This window comes from Plecotus auritus (genome assembly GCF_963455305.1).
Source record: "Plecotus auritus genome assembly, chromosome: 7".
Taxonomy (NCBI): Eukaryota; Metazoa; Chordata; class Mammalia; order Chiroptera; family Vespertilionidae; genus Plecotus; species Plecotus auritus.
Genome location: NC_137774.1, coordinates 55,050,585 through 55,066,487, shown reverse-complemented (window position 1 = coordinate 55,066,487; position 15,903 = coordinate 55,050,585). Strand labels below are relative to the sequence as shown.

At 45.8% G+C, this 15,903-nt stretch overlaps 1 protein-coding gene across 7 annotated transcripts in view; it reads right to left on the bottom strand.

The window, feature by feature from the left end:
• Window positions 1–15,903, bottom strand: part of TOM1L2 (target of myb1 like 2 membrane trafficking protein) — a 146,674-nt gene that overhangs the window by 51,257 nt on the left and 79,514 nt on the right. For all 7 annotated transcript variants that reach the window (XM_080681700.1, XM_080681701.1, XM_080681703.1 and 4 more), the window contains exon 3: window positions 9,261–9,339. In XM_080681700.1, the coding sequence (XP_080537826.1) occupies window positions 9,261–9,339 (79 nt within the window). The remainder of the gene's footprint in view (window positions 1–9,260; window positions 9,340–15,903) is intronic.

Below are 15,903 nucleotides of genomic sequence, written 5' to 3'. Positions count from 1 at the left end.
CTGATCCTCAGCCCTGCCCTAAGAGGCCCCCGGGGTCTCAATGTCCCGCGGTAATCATTGCAAGCACCTCTGAGAGAAAGCTGCCCTCGAGTTCTGCCCGATGCCAGACAGTCAGTTTCTTCCCTTATGAGTCTGGGTCCCTCGAGTCTCACCCAGAACTGGAGTTCAGAGCAGTCGGGAGCTTGTGTCTCCCTCCCGAATGAAAAAGACAACTGCGTCTTCAGTTGCCAGCCCTTTGCACGCGTGCGCACCTCCATACCTCCGCACTTCACTTCCACACCTCCTCTGAGTCTCAGTGTGCTTTTCTCTTCCCTTCTAGTTGTAGAATTTCCACTCAGCCAGCCTTCTTGTGGTTCTGGATGATGTCTGTTTTGTCTTTTAGTTGTAGTTTTGAAGTGGTTGTGTGAGGCAGCAATGTCAGGTGTTTACCTATGCTGCCATCTTGGTTTCTCCTTCCCTGGAGCAAACTTTAAAGTCAGATACTCTGGGGCTCAGCTACATAGGCTTGGCAATGCCCTGGGCAGAGGTGGCATGTGCTACAGAGCAGCCCACAGCCTAGCAGAGCAGGAGATGTGGGATGTCTTCTCTGGCTGGCAAGGACCCACTTCAAGCCACTCTGCCAAAAAGGCCCCTGGAAAACTGTCTCTGTGGGTTGTGGGGCATGATATACACAGCAGCAATTTTCTAGAATGGAGTCAAAGCCCAGGAGTAAGCAGAAGGTGCCTCTAAGCAATCAGAAACAGATGTTTCCAGTTCATACAATAAGGCCCAAGCAAAGAGCCCCCTCAGGACCTCTGCCTAAATCCTTCTTGGGGTAACTATGAACAGTGTTTGAGTGTACAGCTATGAAGTGAGGAAAGGCCCACAGGAGCAGAACTGAGATGACTGATAGGGTAAGGTAAGACAAAGAGCGAAGCCATGGAAGTAGACATGGGGCCCTGCTCGTGCACCAGACAAGGGCCTTGTGCAGGGGCAGGGCAGGGACTTGCACATTTAATCAGTCCCCCAAGGCATCGCTGGATTGGCAGCAAAGACCTGATAACTAAAATTAAAATATTAAAAATTTAAAAATACTTAGAAATAAATGTAATTAAGGAAGTAAAAGATCTGTACCCTGAAAATTATAAAATATTGATGGAGAGAAACTGAAGACACACATAAATGGAAAGATATCCTGTGTTCATGGACTGTAAGAATTAATATTGTTAAATGTTCATACTACCCAAAGCCATCTACATATTTCACAGAAATAGAAAAAGCAATCCTAAAATTCATACAGATCTATAAAAGGCTTTCAATAGGCAAAGCAATGCTGAGAAGGAAGAAAGCTGACAGTATCACACTGCCTGATGTAAAACTATATTGCAAAGTTACAGTCATCAAAGCAGTCTGGTACTGGCATAAAAATAAACACAAACCAATGGAATGGAATCAAGAGCCGAGAAGTAAACTCATACATACACAGTCAACTAATATTTGACAAGGGAGCCAAGAAGACTCAATGGGAGGGACAGTCTGCTATAAACTGTGCTGGGAAAAACTGGATATCCACATGCAGAAGAATGAAACGAACTTCTAACTCACATCACTCACAAAAACTAACTCAAAATGGACTAAACACTTACATGTAATGCCCCAAACCATAAAACTTCTAAAAGAAAAATAGGGGGGAAGCTCCTTGACATTGATTTTGAAAAAGATTTTTTGGATATGACACCAAAAGCAAAGGCAACAAAACCAAAAATAAACAAGTGGTAGGTACTACATCAAACTAAAACATTTCTTCATAACAGAAGAACAATCTGGAAAATAAAAAGGCAACCCACAGAATGGGAGAACATATTTACAAACTATCAGATAAGGGGTTAATGTAAAAAATACATAAGGGCCTGGCCGGCATGGCTCAGTGACTGAGCATCGACCTATGAACCAGGAGGTCATAGTTTGATTCCAGGTCAGGGCATGCCTTGGTTGCAGGCTTGATCCCCAGTGTGGGGCATGCAGGAGGCAGCTGATCGATGATTCTCTCCCATCATTGATGTTTCTATCTCTCTCTTCCTCTCCCTTCCTCTCTGAAATCAATAAAAAAATATATATATGATATATATATGATATATATATATATATCTTATACAAAATAACCCATAGGAAAAAAACAACAACATTGACAGTGAGGAAATTGAAACAACCATCAAAAACATCCCCCCCCAAAAAGTCCAGGATCAGAAGGCTTCACCAGTGAATTCTACCAAATGTTCAAAGAAGGTTTAAAACCTATCCTTCTCAAACGCTTCCAAAAATTGAAGAAGAGGTAATACTTCCTAATAAATTCTATGAGGCCAATATAACCCTGATACAAAAACCTGGCAAAGATGATAAAAAAAGAAAACTACAGACCAATGTCTCTGATGAACACAGATGCAAAAATCCTAAATAAAATACTAGCAAATCTAATACAACAGTACATCCAAAAAGTAATACATCATGATCAAGTGGGATTCATTCCAGGCACACCAGGATGGTTCAACATACACAAATCACTTAACGGAATACACCACATTAACCAAAGAATGGACAAAAATCATATGATCTTATCAATAGATGCAGGAAAAGCATTTGATAAGATACAAGACGCATTTATAATTAAAATACTCAATAAAATAGGAATAGAAGGAAAGTACCTCAACTTAATAAAGGCCTGGGCCCTGGTCATGGCTCATGCAGGAGGCAACCAGTCAATGTGTTTCTTTCACATTGATATTTCTCTGTATTTCCCTCTCTCTTCCACTCTCTCTACAAATCAATGGAAAAATATCCTCAGGTGAGGATTAAAAAAAAAAGTTTAAGATGTGGTACATATAACAATGGAGTACTCCTCAGCCATGAGAAAGGATGGAATAGTGCCATTTGCCACACATGGATGGACCTTGAGAACATTATGCTGAGTGAAATAAGTCAGTCAGAAAAAGCTAAGAACCATATGATCTCCTCATATGTGGGATATAAAACCGAAACTCATGAACACAAACAGCAGTGTGGTGGTTGCCAGAGGGAAGGGGGTGGGAGGAGAAGGAGATCGTAATACATGGTGACAGGAGAAGATTTGGCTGTGGGTGTTGGGCACACGGAGCAATATACAGATCTTGTAACATAGAAACCCAACCCTGACACCTATGTTCACGTTGACCAATGTCACTCCAATCAATTTAATAAATAAATATTAAAAACAAAATATATATGCACCCCTATGTTCACAATAGCCAAGACATGGAAACAATCTAAGAGTTTACTGGTGAATGAATGCATAAAGAAAATGTTGGAGGCCTAGCCAGTTTGGCTCAGTGGATAGAGTGTTAGTCTGCAGACAAAAGGTCCTGGGTTCAATTCCAATCAAGGTCATGTACCTCAGTTGCAGGCTCCTCCCTGGCCCGGGCCCTGGTCAGGGTGCGTGCAGGAGGCAACCAATCAATGTGTTTCTCTCACATCGATATTTCTCTCTGTCTTTCCCTCTCTCTTCCACTCTCTCTAAAAATCAATGAGGAAAATAAAACATCCTTGGGTGAGGATTAAAAAAAATAGAAAGAAAAAAGAAATTGTTGGATGTACTATATACTACAATAAAATATTATTCAGCTATAAAAAGGAAGAAATTCTACCTTTTGTGACATGGATGGGTCTGGAGGTCATTCTGCTAAGTGAAATAAGTCAGATAGAGAAAGACAAATACTGTATGTTCTCACTTATGTACAACGTAGAAAGAGAGAGTAGAACAATGGTTGCCAGAGGCTGGGGGAAAAGCAGAGATGTTCATGGAAGGTTACAAACTTCCGGTTATAACTGAGTCAGTTCTGGGACTCCAATGTATAGCATGGTGACTATAATTACCAATACTGTAGTATATATTTGAAAATTGTCAAGACAATAGATCTTAGATGCTATCACCACACACAAACACACAAACAGTAATGATGTGAGGGAATGGAGGTATTAACTAACACTGTGGTAATCATTTTGCAACATATATGTATATCAAATCATCACAACGTACACCTTAAACTTGCATGTGTTATATGTCAATAACATTTCAATAAAGCTGGGGGAAAATACTAATTCTAAATGAGAGCTGACAGTCAGGAAAGGTTAAACGACGCTCAGCCTATTCTGCTGCAGGAAGGAAATAAAGGCAGAGGCCACTTTAGAAAGACTTCCACTCAGTGTGGTTCCCATTAAGTTGGGCACATAAAGGATAGGAACTGTCCTGGCATGTTAGAGTGATTACCTGGCAATTTGTTACTGAAAACAGTTCATTTTAGGCAAGCTCTGGATTTAATGAATGACATGGCTCAACTTCTGAGAAAAAAAACAGAACTTTCAACTTCCTATTTCTCAATGGTCTTTTTCTCCTTTATCATTCAAATCCCAATTTCCTGGAAGAAAGAACACTCCTAAAGTCTTGGGTTTTCACTTGTGCAAAAAATCTAAACGTTTTTCTGTTTTAGAAGGAAACATGTGACAGCAGTTCTGGACAAATAACAAACTATTCAAGCCTACAGAGAAGCCCAGTGCTGCCCTAGCTGGTTTGGCTCAGTGGATAGAGCGTCCGCCTGCGGACTGAAGGGTCCCGGGTTTGATTCCAGTCAAGGGCACAGTGACCGGGTTGCGGGCTCAATCCCCAGTGGGAGGCGTGCAAGAGACATCCAATCAATGATTCTCTCTCATCATTGATGTTTCTCTCTCTCTCTCCCCGCCCCGCCCCACAACCCTTCCTCTCTGAAATCAATAAAAAATATATTAAAAAAAAAAAAAGAGAGAAGTCCAGTGCTGACTACTAGCTATTGTGAATAATCCTGCTACAGTTACATGATAAGATTCCCCTTAGATGGTCTCCAGTCAAGATAGGGTGTAGGTAAATGGGGAACCGGGAACCTCCACAACCACATCAAAATTACAACTAAAGAACAACCATAATTCAGAATGCCTGAAACCCAACTGAACACAAGTTCTATAACTAAGGATATAAAGAAGCCACATCAAGATTTGAAGGAGAGTGGAGATGCAGACTGGGCAGGTCCCACACCCAGTTTCAGTCTCCCCTTAGGAGCCAGGTGTCCCAGCCCCACACCAGGCCCTGCAGCCCAGGGTCTAGTGCCGTGAAAAGAAGCCCCTAAAACTTTTCACTATCAAAACCATCAGGGATTGTGGCTGAGTCACATGGAGGCTGCTGGAATCCCAGATGTTCCTCTTAAAGGGCCCAAACAGACTTACTCAGACTCACTCACTTTGAGCTCCAGCATAGGGGCAGCAGTTCAAAAGGCGCGAGGGACACATAGGGAGGAACTGAATTATTGGCATCAGGGCAAGGGCTGAAGGGGCAGTGTTCTCCCAGACAAGTGCTGACAGAGATAATTATTCCTTTGCTGAGCGCCCCACCCAATCCCCAGAGCCAGCAGACGGGTTCCGTATCAGAGTTTCCATCAACTTGGCTAACTGTTCACCCCATCCTGGTGATTTCCTCAGACCCCACCCCACCCAACTTTTGGGTCCCCCCTAGCCTTTCCAGTGGATTTTCCATACCAAGAGACTATCTTGGCTCATGTTGCTGACCTTCTTAAAATCTCGTAAACAAGTAGCATCTGGTCTCACAAGCCCCATACCTCTTGCTAAGTGGCCCCAGGCCCAGCACTAGCAGCCGCCAGCCTTGGTCCACAACTTAGCCTCTCCTGGGTACCTACAAGCCATCTGAAGATAGCTTTGTAGCTCATGCCAGGTGGCCTTAGGGAGGTCACAGGTGGTGGCTGACCTTGGCCTGCACCTTCCTAAAGGCATCTTCCTAAAGGTCCAAGAGCCACTGCATGTGGTGTACAGCTTCAGATCACATAGAAGCACTACCTCCACCAGTGACACATTCAAGGGGTGGACTCAGTGGGTATCTGAGCCCCGCTGAAGTGAGTTCTGCTCCATGGGGTTGGCCCCTGCACTGTTGATTCTCTTCTGTGGACACAGCTGGTCCTCACAACCAAAGGACCTATGGATCAATTTCTCTCACTGACATTTCAATAGCAATCAAGGCTCAACTACAACAGGAGGGTGCACCCAGCTCAGGTAAGGGGGAGGCTGCGCTACTGGGCCCTACAGGACACCTACTACATAGGCCACTCAACAATTCCAGAGATGTAGCAATTCTACCTAAAACATAGAAACAAACTCAGGGAGGCAGCCAAAATGAGGAGACAAAGAAACATGTCCCAAATGAAAGAACAGGACACTATTCCAGAAAAGAAACTAAATAAATGGGGACAAGCAATCTTCTAGATGCAGAGTTCAAAACACTTGTTATAAGGATGCTCAATGAACTTAGGGAAAAAGTAGAGGAACTTAGTGGGAACTTCAACAAAGAGATAGGAAACATAAAAATGGATGTAGAAAACATAAAAAAGGACCAATCAGAAATGAAAAATTACATAAATGAAATGAAGAATACATTAGGAGGAATCAACAGTTTAGTAGATAAAGCAGAGGAAAGAATCAGCGATTTGGAACATAAGGTAGCAGAAAACATCCAATCAGAAAAACAAAAAGAAAAAAGAATTTTTAAAAATGAGGATAGCTTAAGGAGCCTCTTGGACAACATCAAAAGTACCAACATTCACATAATGGGGGTGCCAGAGGAGAAGAGAGAGAGCAAGGAAATTAAAACCTGTTTAAAAAAATAATGACAAAAAATTTCCCTAACTTGGTGAAGGAAAAAGATATACAGTTTAGGAAGCACAGAGAGTCCCAAATAAGATGAACCCAAAGAGAGAATCTTAAAAGAAGAGAAAAGCAGTTAGTAACCTACAAGGGAGCGCCCATAAGACTCTGAACTTATTTCTCAACAGAAACTTTGCAGGCCAGAAGGAATTGGCAGGAAATATTCAAAGGGATGAAAAGCAAGGACCTACAACCAAAGTTACTCTACCCAGCAAAGCTATCGTTTAGAATTGAAGGTCAGATAAAGAGCTTTACAGACAAGAAAATTCTAAAGGAGTTAATCACCACTAAACCAGCATCATAAGAAATGTTAAAGGGTCTTCTTTAAGAAAGAAAGGAAGAAAGGAAGAAAGGAAGAAAGGAAGAAAGGAAGAAAGGAAGAAAGGAAGAAAGAAAGAAAGAAAGAAAGAAAGAAAGAAAGAAAGAAAGGAAAGAAAGGAAAGAAAGAAGGAATAAAAAATATGAATCATAAAATGGCAATAAATACATATCTATCAATAATTACTTTAAAAGCTCCAATAAAAAAAATAAGGTGACTGAATGGGTAACAAAACAAGACCCTTACATATGCTGTCTACAAGAGACTCACTTCACATTAAAAGATACACACACAAACTGAAAGTAAAGGGATGGAAAGAGATATTTCATGAAAATGGAAACAAATAAACAAAAAGCTGAGGTAGCAATACTTATACCAGACAAAATAGACTTTAAAACAAAAGCTATAATAAGAGACAAAGAAGGACCCAGCAATTCCACTTCTGGGTATTTATAAGAAGTAATACAAAACACTAAATTGAAAAAGACATATGCATCCATATGTCTATTGCAGTATTATTTACAACTAGAGGCCTCGTGCACAAAATTCGTGCACTTGGGGGCGGGGTCCCTCAGCCCGGCCTGCACCCTTTTGCAGTCTGGGAGCCCTCAGAGGATGTCCAACTGATGGCTTAGGCCCGCTCCCCGGCAGTCAGACATCCTTAGCGCTGCCACAGAGGCAGGAGAGGCTCCTGCCACTGCCACTGTGCTCACCAGCCGTGAGCCCGGCTTCTGGCTGAGTGCACTGACCACCAGGGGGCAGCTCCTGCATTGAGCATCTGCCCCCTGGTGGTCAGTGCGCATCAGAGTGATCAGGCATTCTGCCGTTTGGTCAATTTGTATATTAGCCTTTTATTATATAAAACAGCCAAAAAATGGAAGCAACCTAAGTGTCCATGAATAGATGAACAGATAAAGAAAAAGTGGTGCATATATATAATGGAATATGACTTAGCCATGAAAAAGAATGAAATCTTGCCATTTGTATCAACATGGATGGACCTAGAGGGTATTGTGCTGAATAAAATCAGACAGAGAAAGACAAATTCCATATGTTTTCACTTATATGTGGAATCTCAAAAACAAAAACAAACAAGCAGAACAAAAACAGACTCATAGATACAAAAATATTCTGATAGATGCCAGATTGGAGGCAGCAGGGGTGTTGGGGAAATGGGTGAAAAAGGTGTAGTTATAAAATAGGCAAGGGGATGTAAAGTGCAGCATAGGGAATATAGGCAATAATACTGTAGTAACTATATATGGTATCAGATGGGTACTAGATTTATCCAGGTGATAACTTTGTAAGTTATATAAATGTCTAATCACGGGTTGTACACCTAAAACTAAAATAATATTGTATGTCAACTATAATTTAAAAATAAAAAATATTTTTTTAAAAAGAATTTATTCGCCCTGACCGGTTTGGCTCAGTGGATGGAGCGTCAGCCTGCGGACTGAGGGGTCCCAGGTTCGATTCCGGTTAAGGGCATGTACCTTGGTTGCGGGCGCATCTCCAGTGGGGGATGTGCAGGAGACAGCTGATCGATGTTTCTCTCTCATCGATGTTTCTAACTCTCTGTCCCTCTCCCTTCCTCTCTGTAAAAAAATCAATAAAATATATTTTTTAAAAAAAATGTATTCACTGTGGCCCAGATTTTTTCAGCTTCTAAGACAGAAGTAACACTGGAAGTTGTCCCTTTTAATTTTCTGACATATTAAGGAAGGGCAGAAATCTGTCTGTTTCTTCCTGACAGGAGTCACTTGGCTGACTTTTTCAAGAACCTCCCAGTGATGATCACTTTTTACTCCAGAATCCACAGCTGGGTACCTCACTAGCTGTGAAGTCTTGGTAAACCCCTAGACCTCTCTGAGCCTCAGTGTTTTCATCCTAGTGAGGGAGATGATGAAACCTTTTTGGGAAGTTTATTGTAAAACATTTGTATTAACATCTGAAAAGCTCGGCAGCAGGGCAGGTACTGGGGTGGAAGTCAGCTGTTTATATAGGAAACTGGCACCCAAGGGTGCTATGGGAAAGCTCCACTAGACCCTAGTGGCACACACACCTTGCCATCAATGGCACACATTGGAGGTTGTGCTGAGTGGACAGAGGGAAAGCCCTGAGAGTGAGGCAAGGTCGGGAGCATGGATTTTCCAAGATGCTTTCCCATCCACTGGAGGACAGTACTCACTGTTAATGCCAGCATCACTTCTCTGTAGTTCCGGTTCCCATTTAGCCGCTTCTTCAGGGCTCGAATGGCATCCTTTGGCCTGGAGAAAAGGACATAGTAAGATCCTTAAAAATTACATTTTGGGACACTGTCCTACAGATTCACTGCCATTTTTCTGAACTAGCATTATCTACAAAGTTATTTGCTGTAGCATGTTTGTAATTGTAAAAGGTTGGAAACAAACTAAACACCCATCAACATGAAACAGGGTAAATTAAAGCTCGTTTATCCGTATAATGGAATACTATGCAGCTGCACGAAAGAATACACTCCTTGTGCATCACCATGGAGCAAACAATGTGAACAGTCATTTGCAGAGCAGTACATAAGATGTGCTCCTGTTTGAATTACCCAAGGACAACAGACACAGACACAGGGCACACGCCGGCCAGGGGAGAGAATATCTGGAAAGAGCCACAGAAGCTGGTAACTTCGGCTGCCCCTTCCGAGGGAACTGGGTGGCAGAGAGGACAGGGATGTTTTTCACTTTGTCTATTTGCAGCCCTTTTGACTTTTGTATCACATGCAAGTATTTGTCCGAAACAAAAACCAGCCCACTGCGCGTGGGTGCACTGAGGAGACCACAGAGAGAGAATGGCCAGGTCCTTGCATAGGCCTGGGGTTCAGCTCCTCCCCAGTTCCATGGAACCCCTTTTTCCCTGAGAAAACTTTAGTCTCCTCAAAACCCAAGGAATTATGTGCTTTTAGGTAAGGGATCTGCTGTGGATTCCCAGAGAGAATCTCACAGAATTATAGGCAGTCCCCTGTTTACAAGTGGGCCTGTTCAAAAGCTCACTTATCAGTTGATTATTTGGAACTTGAAACACATTCTTCCTTAAGTCACTGTTGCAACTGGGAGTTAGAGTCCCCAGCAGCCTCCTAACAAGTATAGTCCTTATGTCTGTCACGTTATTTAATTTACTTTATGTCAGGATTAAACAAAGGTGTGGACATAGGAGGCACTTCCGGCTTGGAGCCCCTGCTGGCTGGCCTGGGGAAGCCCCATCACCTGAGCTCTGGGAGTCCCAGTCCAGCTGCAGGCCTGCCTTTTGCTCTCACAAGTGGCGCCAGCCTTCTACAGATTCACGTGTCAATATATCTGATCTTTCCAAAGTTGAAGGTTGGTAAGTCAGAAACCTTCTATTCTGCCTGAAATGTTTATGATCCACCTACCAAATGAAAAAGTCCTTTAATATGTGTTTGAGGAAGGGGGGGGGCGCGGAGGTGGAAGCTCGGCTAATCAGCCCAATTTAAACAGAAACACAGCAAGGCAAGGCTTCAAGAAGAAATGTAAAGTCCTGGCCGGTGTGGCTCAGAGGTTAGAGTGTCAACCCATGGACCAAAGGGTCACAGGTTCAATTCCCGGTCAAGGGCACATACCTGGGTTGCAGGTTTGATCCCCCGGTCCCTGTCAGGGTGCATGTGCGGAAGGCAACTAATCGATGTATCTCTCTCATATAGATGTTTCTCTCCCTCTCCCTCACTCATTCCCTTCTAATCTCTCTAAAATATATCAATGGGGAAAGAATGAAGAAATTTAAAAGTACCTGAGACCTATTTCCCCCTCCCAACTTGAAAAATGGCTGCCTGCAGGAAGCCTTGGCTCTGAGTCCAAGGGCTGATGGGACAAGGCTCTCTGGGGAATGTGTCCTTGCAAGTGTTTGCAGTATGGCTGTTTCCACACAGGAATGCTGATTTCTGAAAATGTGGGACTTGACAAGCTCTCAGCTTCGAGGGATGTTTGTGGACTTGAGCTGGTGAAGGTCCACAGCTACTGGCCAGAAGCATGGAGTGGCTTCCTCTCTCCAGGGCTCTGCCCAGCCCGGTTAGCCCTGGCTCATGGCAGCCATCCCTCTCAGTCCAGTCTCACTCCTCTTCTCTTGAACTTCCATGGAGCAGAAGAATGGGAACAAGCTCCAGGGCTGCGCTCCCTGAGCTCAGGAGCAGAGTACCCCAGAGCTCCCAGTGGGGGAATGTGCTGGGGGAAGCAGCCAGCAGGCTCCCTCCCTGGAGCCACAATGAAAACTCACCCTCAGAAGGACTACCTGGGAGTGACTGGGTGAGCACAAATGCAAGCATTTCCCTCCCTGGGGAAGGCTTCAGAGGCGAGGATCAAGTGTCAGAGGAATTGCCAAGTTTTAAGCAGCAGCAGCCGCAAGTTGGACAGCAAGGAGCTAAGAACAGGGAGACGGAAGAGGGAAGAATCAAGAGCCAAGGAGCAGAAAGAATCAGGAGGCAGCGACTTGTGTGAGATGTCCCAACACCCTGGCAGCTTTGGCAGGAAAAGCCAGGCCCTCAGGGCTGCCCCAGGGCCTCAGGTCAGGCCTATGGACCCCCGAAGTGAAGTAAGAGACCTTTCCAGTCACCGTGAACTCATCGTGTCTGCACTTCTGAAGTGCTTTCTCCTTATTCCCGGATGGAGGACATGGCTGCCCCCATGACTCACCTCAAACACCTCACATCCCTCCTTCTCCAACCCCACTCCGCTATGGGCTTGCACTACGGCACTGACCCGGCACTGACCCAGCAATTGCTCCTCTGCACCCCTCCTGCTTAGAGGCTGGGAAACAGACAAAGCTTCAGTGAGCTGGGAAGATCCAGAAATTCATGAACATGACCCAGGTCAGTGGGTCCTCATCAGAGCTGCACATCAGAAGCAGAGAGCACTTACCAAATCCACGTGCCTATGCCCTCATTAGGTAGGACTGGGTGAGGCCTGGCAAACAGGCTCTGCACCCTCCCTGGGGAGGCTACTCAGCCAGGCATTCCTGGCTAATGACCAAGAATTCAGGACACAAGGGGCTGTCACACAAGGCCTCAGGCTGGAGGTGACCTCAACCCTGGAAATTGGGGAAAGCCCAGGGAGGGGCCTGTGGGGCACCCATCGGGACCCCAGCCTCCCAGAGGTAGAGCTGTGAGTACATAAAAGAAGTGCAGGCAAGGTGTTGGTGGCTGTGAAGTATGGTAGCAACCATACTTAGGTAAAAATTGCTGCTTAATATTTTAACCTTGCTGTTTTGGGTTCTGTACTCATTTAAAAGTTACTTTGATTTTCTGAACTTATGTATGATTGAATACTCCCTTGATGGCGGTTTGAATATCCCATTGATTGTGATCTCACTGGTCATCGAAGCACATTCCTCTGGGACCCAGGACAGATAGTGATCCTAAATTGTCTCAGTAGCTACAGATAACTGAATTTCGGTTGACTCAGTGGTCCTGGAATCTGGACAGCACAATTATTCTAAATTGTCCAGGTGGTCCCAGATAATGCGTTTCTGTTGATTCAGTGATTTGTAGATACTTTAGATAACTAAGTTGCTCAAATTCTGCTTCTGTAAAAATGCTTTTTCGCGAAACAGGTTCCTCATTCCAGACCCAAAGATGTAATTAATACTTTTGTGATATTCTGCATATAAGCCAGAAGTGGCAAGCTGTTCGGGGCTGTGAGGTCTGGAGCGCTTTGGCTCCCTCGTATGCCGCCGGCTTTTAATAAATGACTCCATAATTTGACCTTTTTTTGAGGCGTCCTTTTAAGATGGAGGTTACAACAGCTAGAGCCAGGTCTTCCAGGGCTTACATCCTGCCCTTCACAGCTGTGGTGTGAGACCTTTGGCAAGTGACCAAACCACCCCGGGCCTCGGTTTCCTCAACATTAACACAAACTGTCCCTACCATATAGGGCTGTTGGTGGTGGTGCTGCATGAGCTGGTGCAATCCAGGGCACGGCATGGGGGTCCGGGGGTCCGGGGGTCCGGCACGTGGCAAGTACTCAGAAAAGGTCGAGGTAAGGGCAGTGAACCCATGAGACAGATACTACTGGTACCCCCATTTGTTAATGAGGAAACAGAAACAGAGATTAAGTAACTCACCCAGGGTCATATGACAAGTGAGTGGAGGACCCAGGCTGGTGGCTCCAGGCTCCATGCCCCTAACCCCACTGCACTCCTTTCCTATGTTGCATACACTGCCCTCCAGCCAGGGGGTCTACTTCCTTCCCCTGCCATCCACCCTCATTTGGCTGACCTAGGACTCCACTTGGATGTCACCTCCTCTCAGAACCCTTTGCTGCTGACGCCCCACGGCTGGCGAGCTGCCCCTGCTCTAGTATCTCTCCTTAAATCTGTGAGCGTCTTTCTAGAGCACTGTCACGTGGATATGGTTATATTGTTCACCTAGTTAACAAATGTTTGTCAGAACCAATTGTGTGCACACTACGCTAGGTGCTAGGGATGAAATGGTGGCAAAACAGAGTTTCTGGCCCTGGCTGGTGTGGGTCAGTGATTAGAGCAGCCGTGGGCAAACTACGGCCCGCGGGCCGGATCCGGCTGTTCTATCCGGTTCCCTTGCTCTCCCCTCCGCTCCTTTACTTTGAATTTATATTAGTTCACACAAACACTCCATCCATGCTTTTGTTCCGGCCCTCCGGTCCAGTTTAAGAACCCATTGTGGCCCTCGAGTCAAAAAGTTTGCCCACCCCTGGATTAGAGCGTCAGCCATCACACCAAAAGGTCTGGGGTTCGATTCCCGGTCAAGGGTTGCAGGTTTGATCCCCGGCCCCTGGTTGGGGGCATGTTCAGGAGGCAACCAATCACTGTGTCTCTCACATCCATTTCTCTTTCCCCTTCACCTCTCCATCCCACCCCCTCTCCCTCCCTTCCACTCTCTCTAAAAATCAATGAAAAAAATATCCTTGTGTGGATTAACAACAACAAAGTGGAATGCGCAGTCTAGGGGGAAGTGGAGATGAGACAGCCCTCGGACAGAGGTCCCACAGATGTAGAAGTGTAAACTGTGATGAGAATGCGTACAGAATAGGGCACTGTGAAATCACATAACGGGGATTTGTCCCAATCAGGAGGGAGGGTGTCAGGGCAATGAGACAAGTGAATGAAAGAATTAATCAGTGAGAGGGAGAGGTGTGGGGAGGGAAGAGAAGGACACTAGGCCTGGAGCCCCGAAGCAGGAAGAAGGGTCAGGGTACCCACCATTAGCCAGGCTTGCGGGGAGAGATCTTGGCAGTGACCTCATAGCAGAGGCAAGAAGAGGACACCCCCAAGAAGCACTGGGGGCTCTCTGGAAGTAGAGGAACAGGAGTGCGGGTCACTTCAGGAAGAAAGCACTTTGAGGACAAGCCCGCAGCCCCTGGAAGGAGGCCTGTACCTCTGGAAGGAGAGGCCCCATTCTGAAACACTGGCATGTATGCCCCTCCCATTTGTGGAGAATTGCAAACACGGCTCTGGAAAGTTCAAGGGGCCGAAAGATCGAGGGGCTGAAGGGTGAGGACAAGAGGGCAGGACCCCAAATGGAGTGGCCGGAGGGCCAGGTTATCCCACGGAGTCTGTGAAGGATTTCCAAAGAGACAGCTTGTTAGCAAGGGAGTAACTTCGTGAGTTCTGCATTTCCAATAGCCCCTCTGCCTGCAGCATGGAGAACAGACAAAGGGGAAGAGGCCAAAGTAGAGGGACTACCCATGGGAACAGCCCAACCTAGAGGATGACACAGGAAGATAGCTCTTTCCAGCCCGACTGGGTCCACCTCTCTAGCCTCTGTTCCAGAAACTTCTTCCCTGCACACCCAGACCTCACCTGTACACTCCCCCCCACCCATGCTGCCCTTGCCATGCACCCTTAGCTACATAGCACACTTCTCCTCTTCCTGCCATCCTTGGGGCTCAGTCCACAGCCTGCCCCTCCAGGAGGCACCCACTGTCTCTGAGTCTCAGCAATGGGCACACTTCTCTGCCACAGCCCAGCTGGTCCTGCTTGTGAGTGCCCCAAGAACAGCTGTGGCACACTCACCATGGCATCTGGGCCTCCACCTGTGGGGCCAACAAATGTGGCTGAGCAGCTAGATAAACAAGTAAATGAGTGGCGTCTGGGGTGGACGTAAAGAAGAAAGGAGCCTGAGTAGGGTTGCAGGAAGAGCCCAGTGACTATGGCATTAGACATGTGGAGCCCCAAGTTTGTGATTTCATCTGTGAGCCAGACACCGAGCTGATCAGCCATTGAGACTGCAGAAATAGGTCAACTTTCACCAACGACTCCCAAACACACATCGCCAGCCCAGGCCGCTGCCCCCACCTCCAGACCCCTCTGTGCCATCGCCCTGTCAGCATCACCACTGCACCCAGTCGGCTCCATCCCTACCTTGACTCCTCCCTTCTCTCACTCCCATGGGCAAACATCACCAGTTCCCCCTGTATCAGACCCCTTCCCATTTCCTCCTTGAACCCAAGGAGGATTCCTGTCAGAGCCAGCCCTTGGTCTCTTCCCAGCCAGGCCATTCTGAACACGGTAGACAGAGTGATCTCTTCAAAATAAAAGTCAAACCATGCCCTGCCTCCGCTCAAATCCTCCAAGGGATTCCCGGCCACCTCAAGTGAAGCCTGAGACCCTGTGGTGCCTGTGTCACCTAGATCCTGGACATCTCTGACCTGATACCCTATTCCTTGCTCACTCTGTTCCAGCCCCACTAGCCTCCTTGCTATTCTTTTTAAGACAAATTGACTGGTTGCCGCCACATGCACTCCAAGAGGGCTGGAACAGAACCTGCAAACAAGGTACATAACCTTTTAAAAATATTTTTTAAATCTTTATTGTTG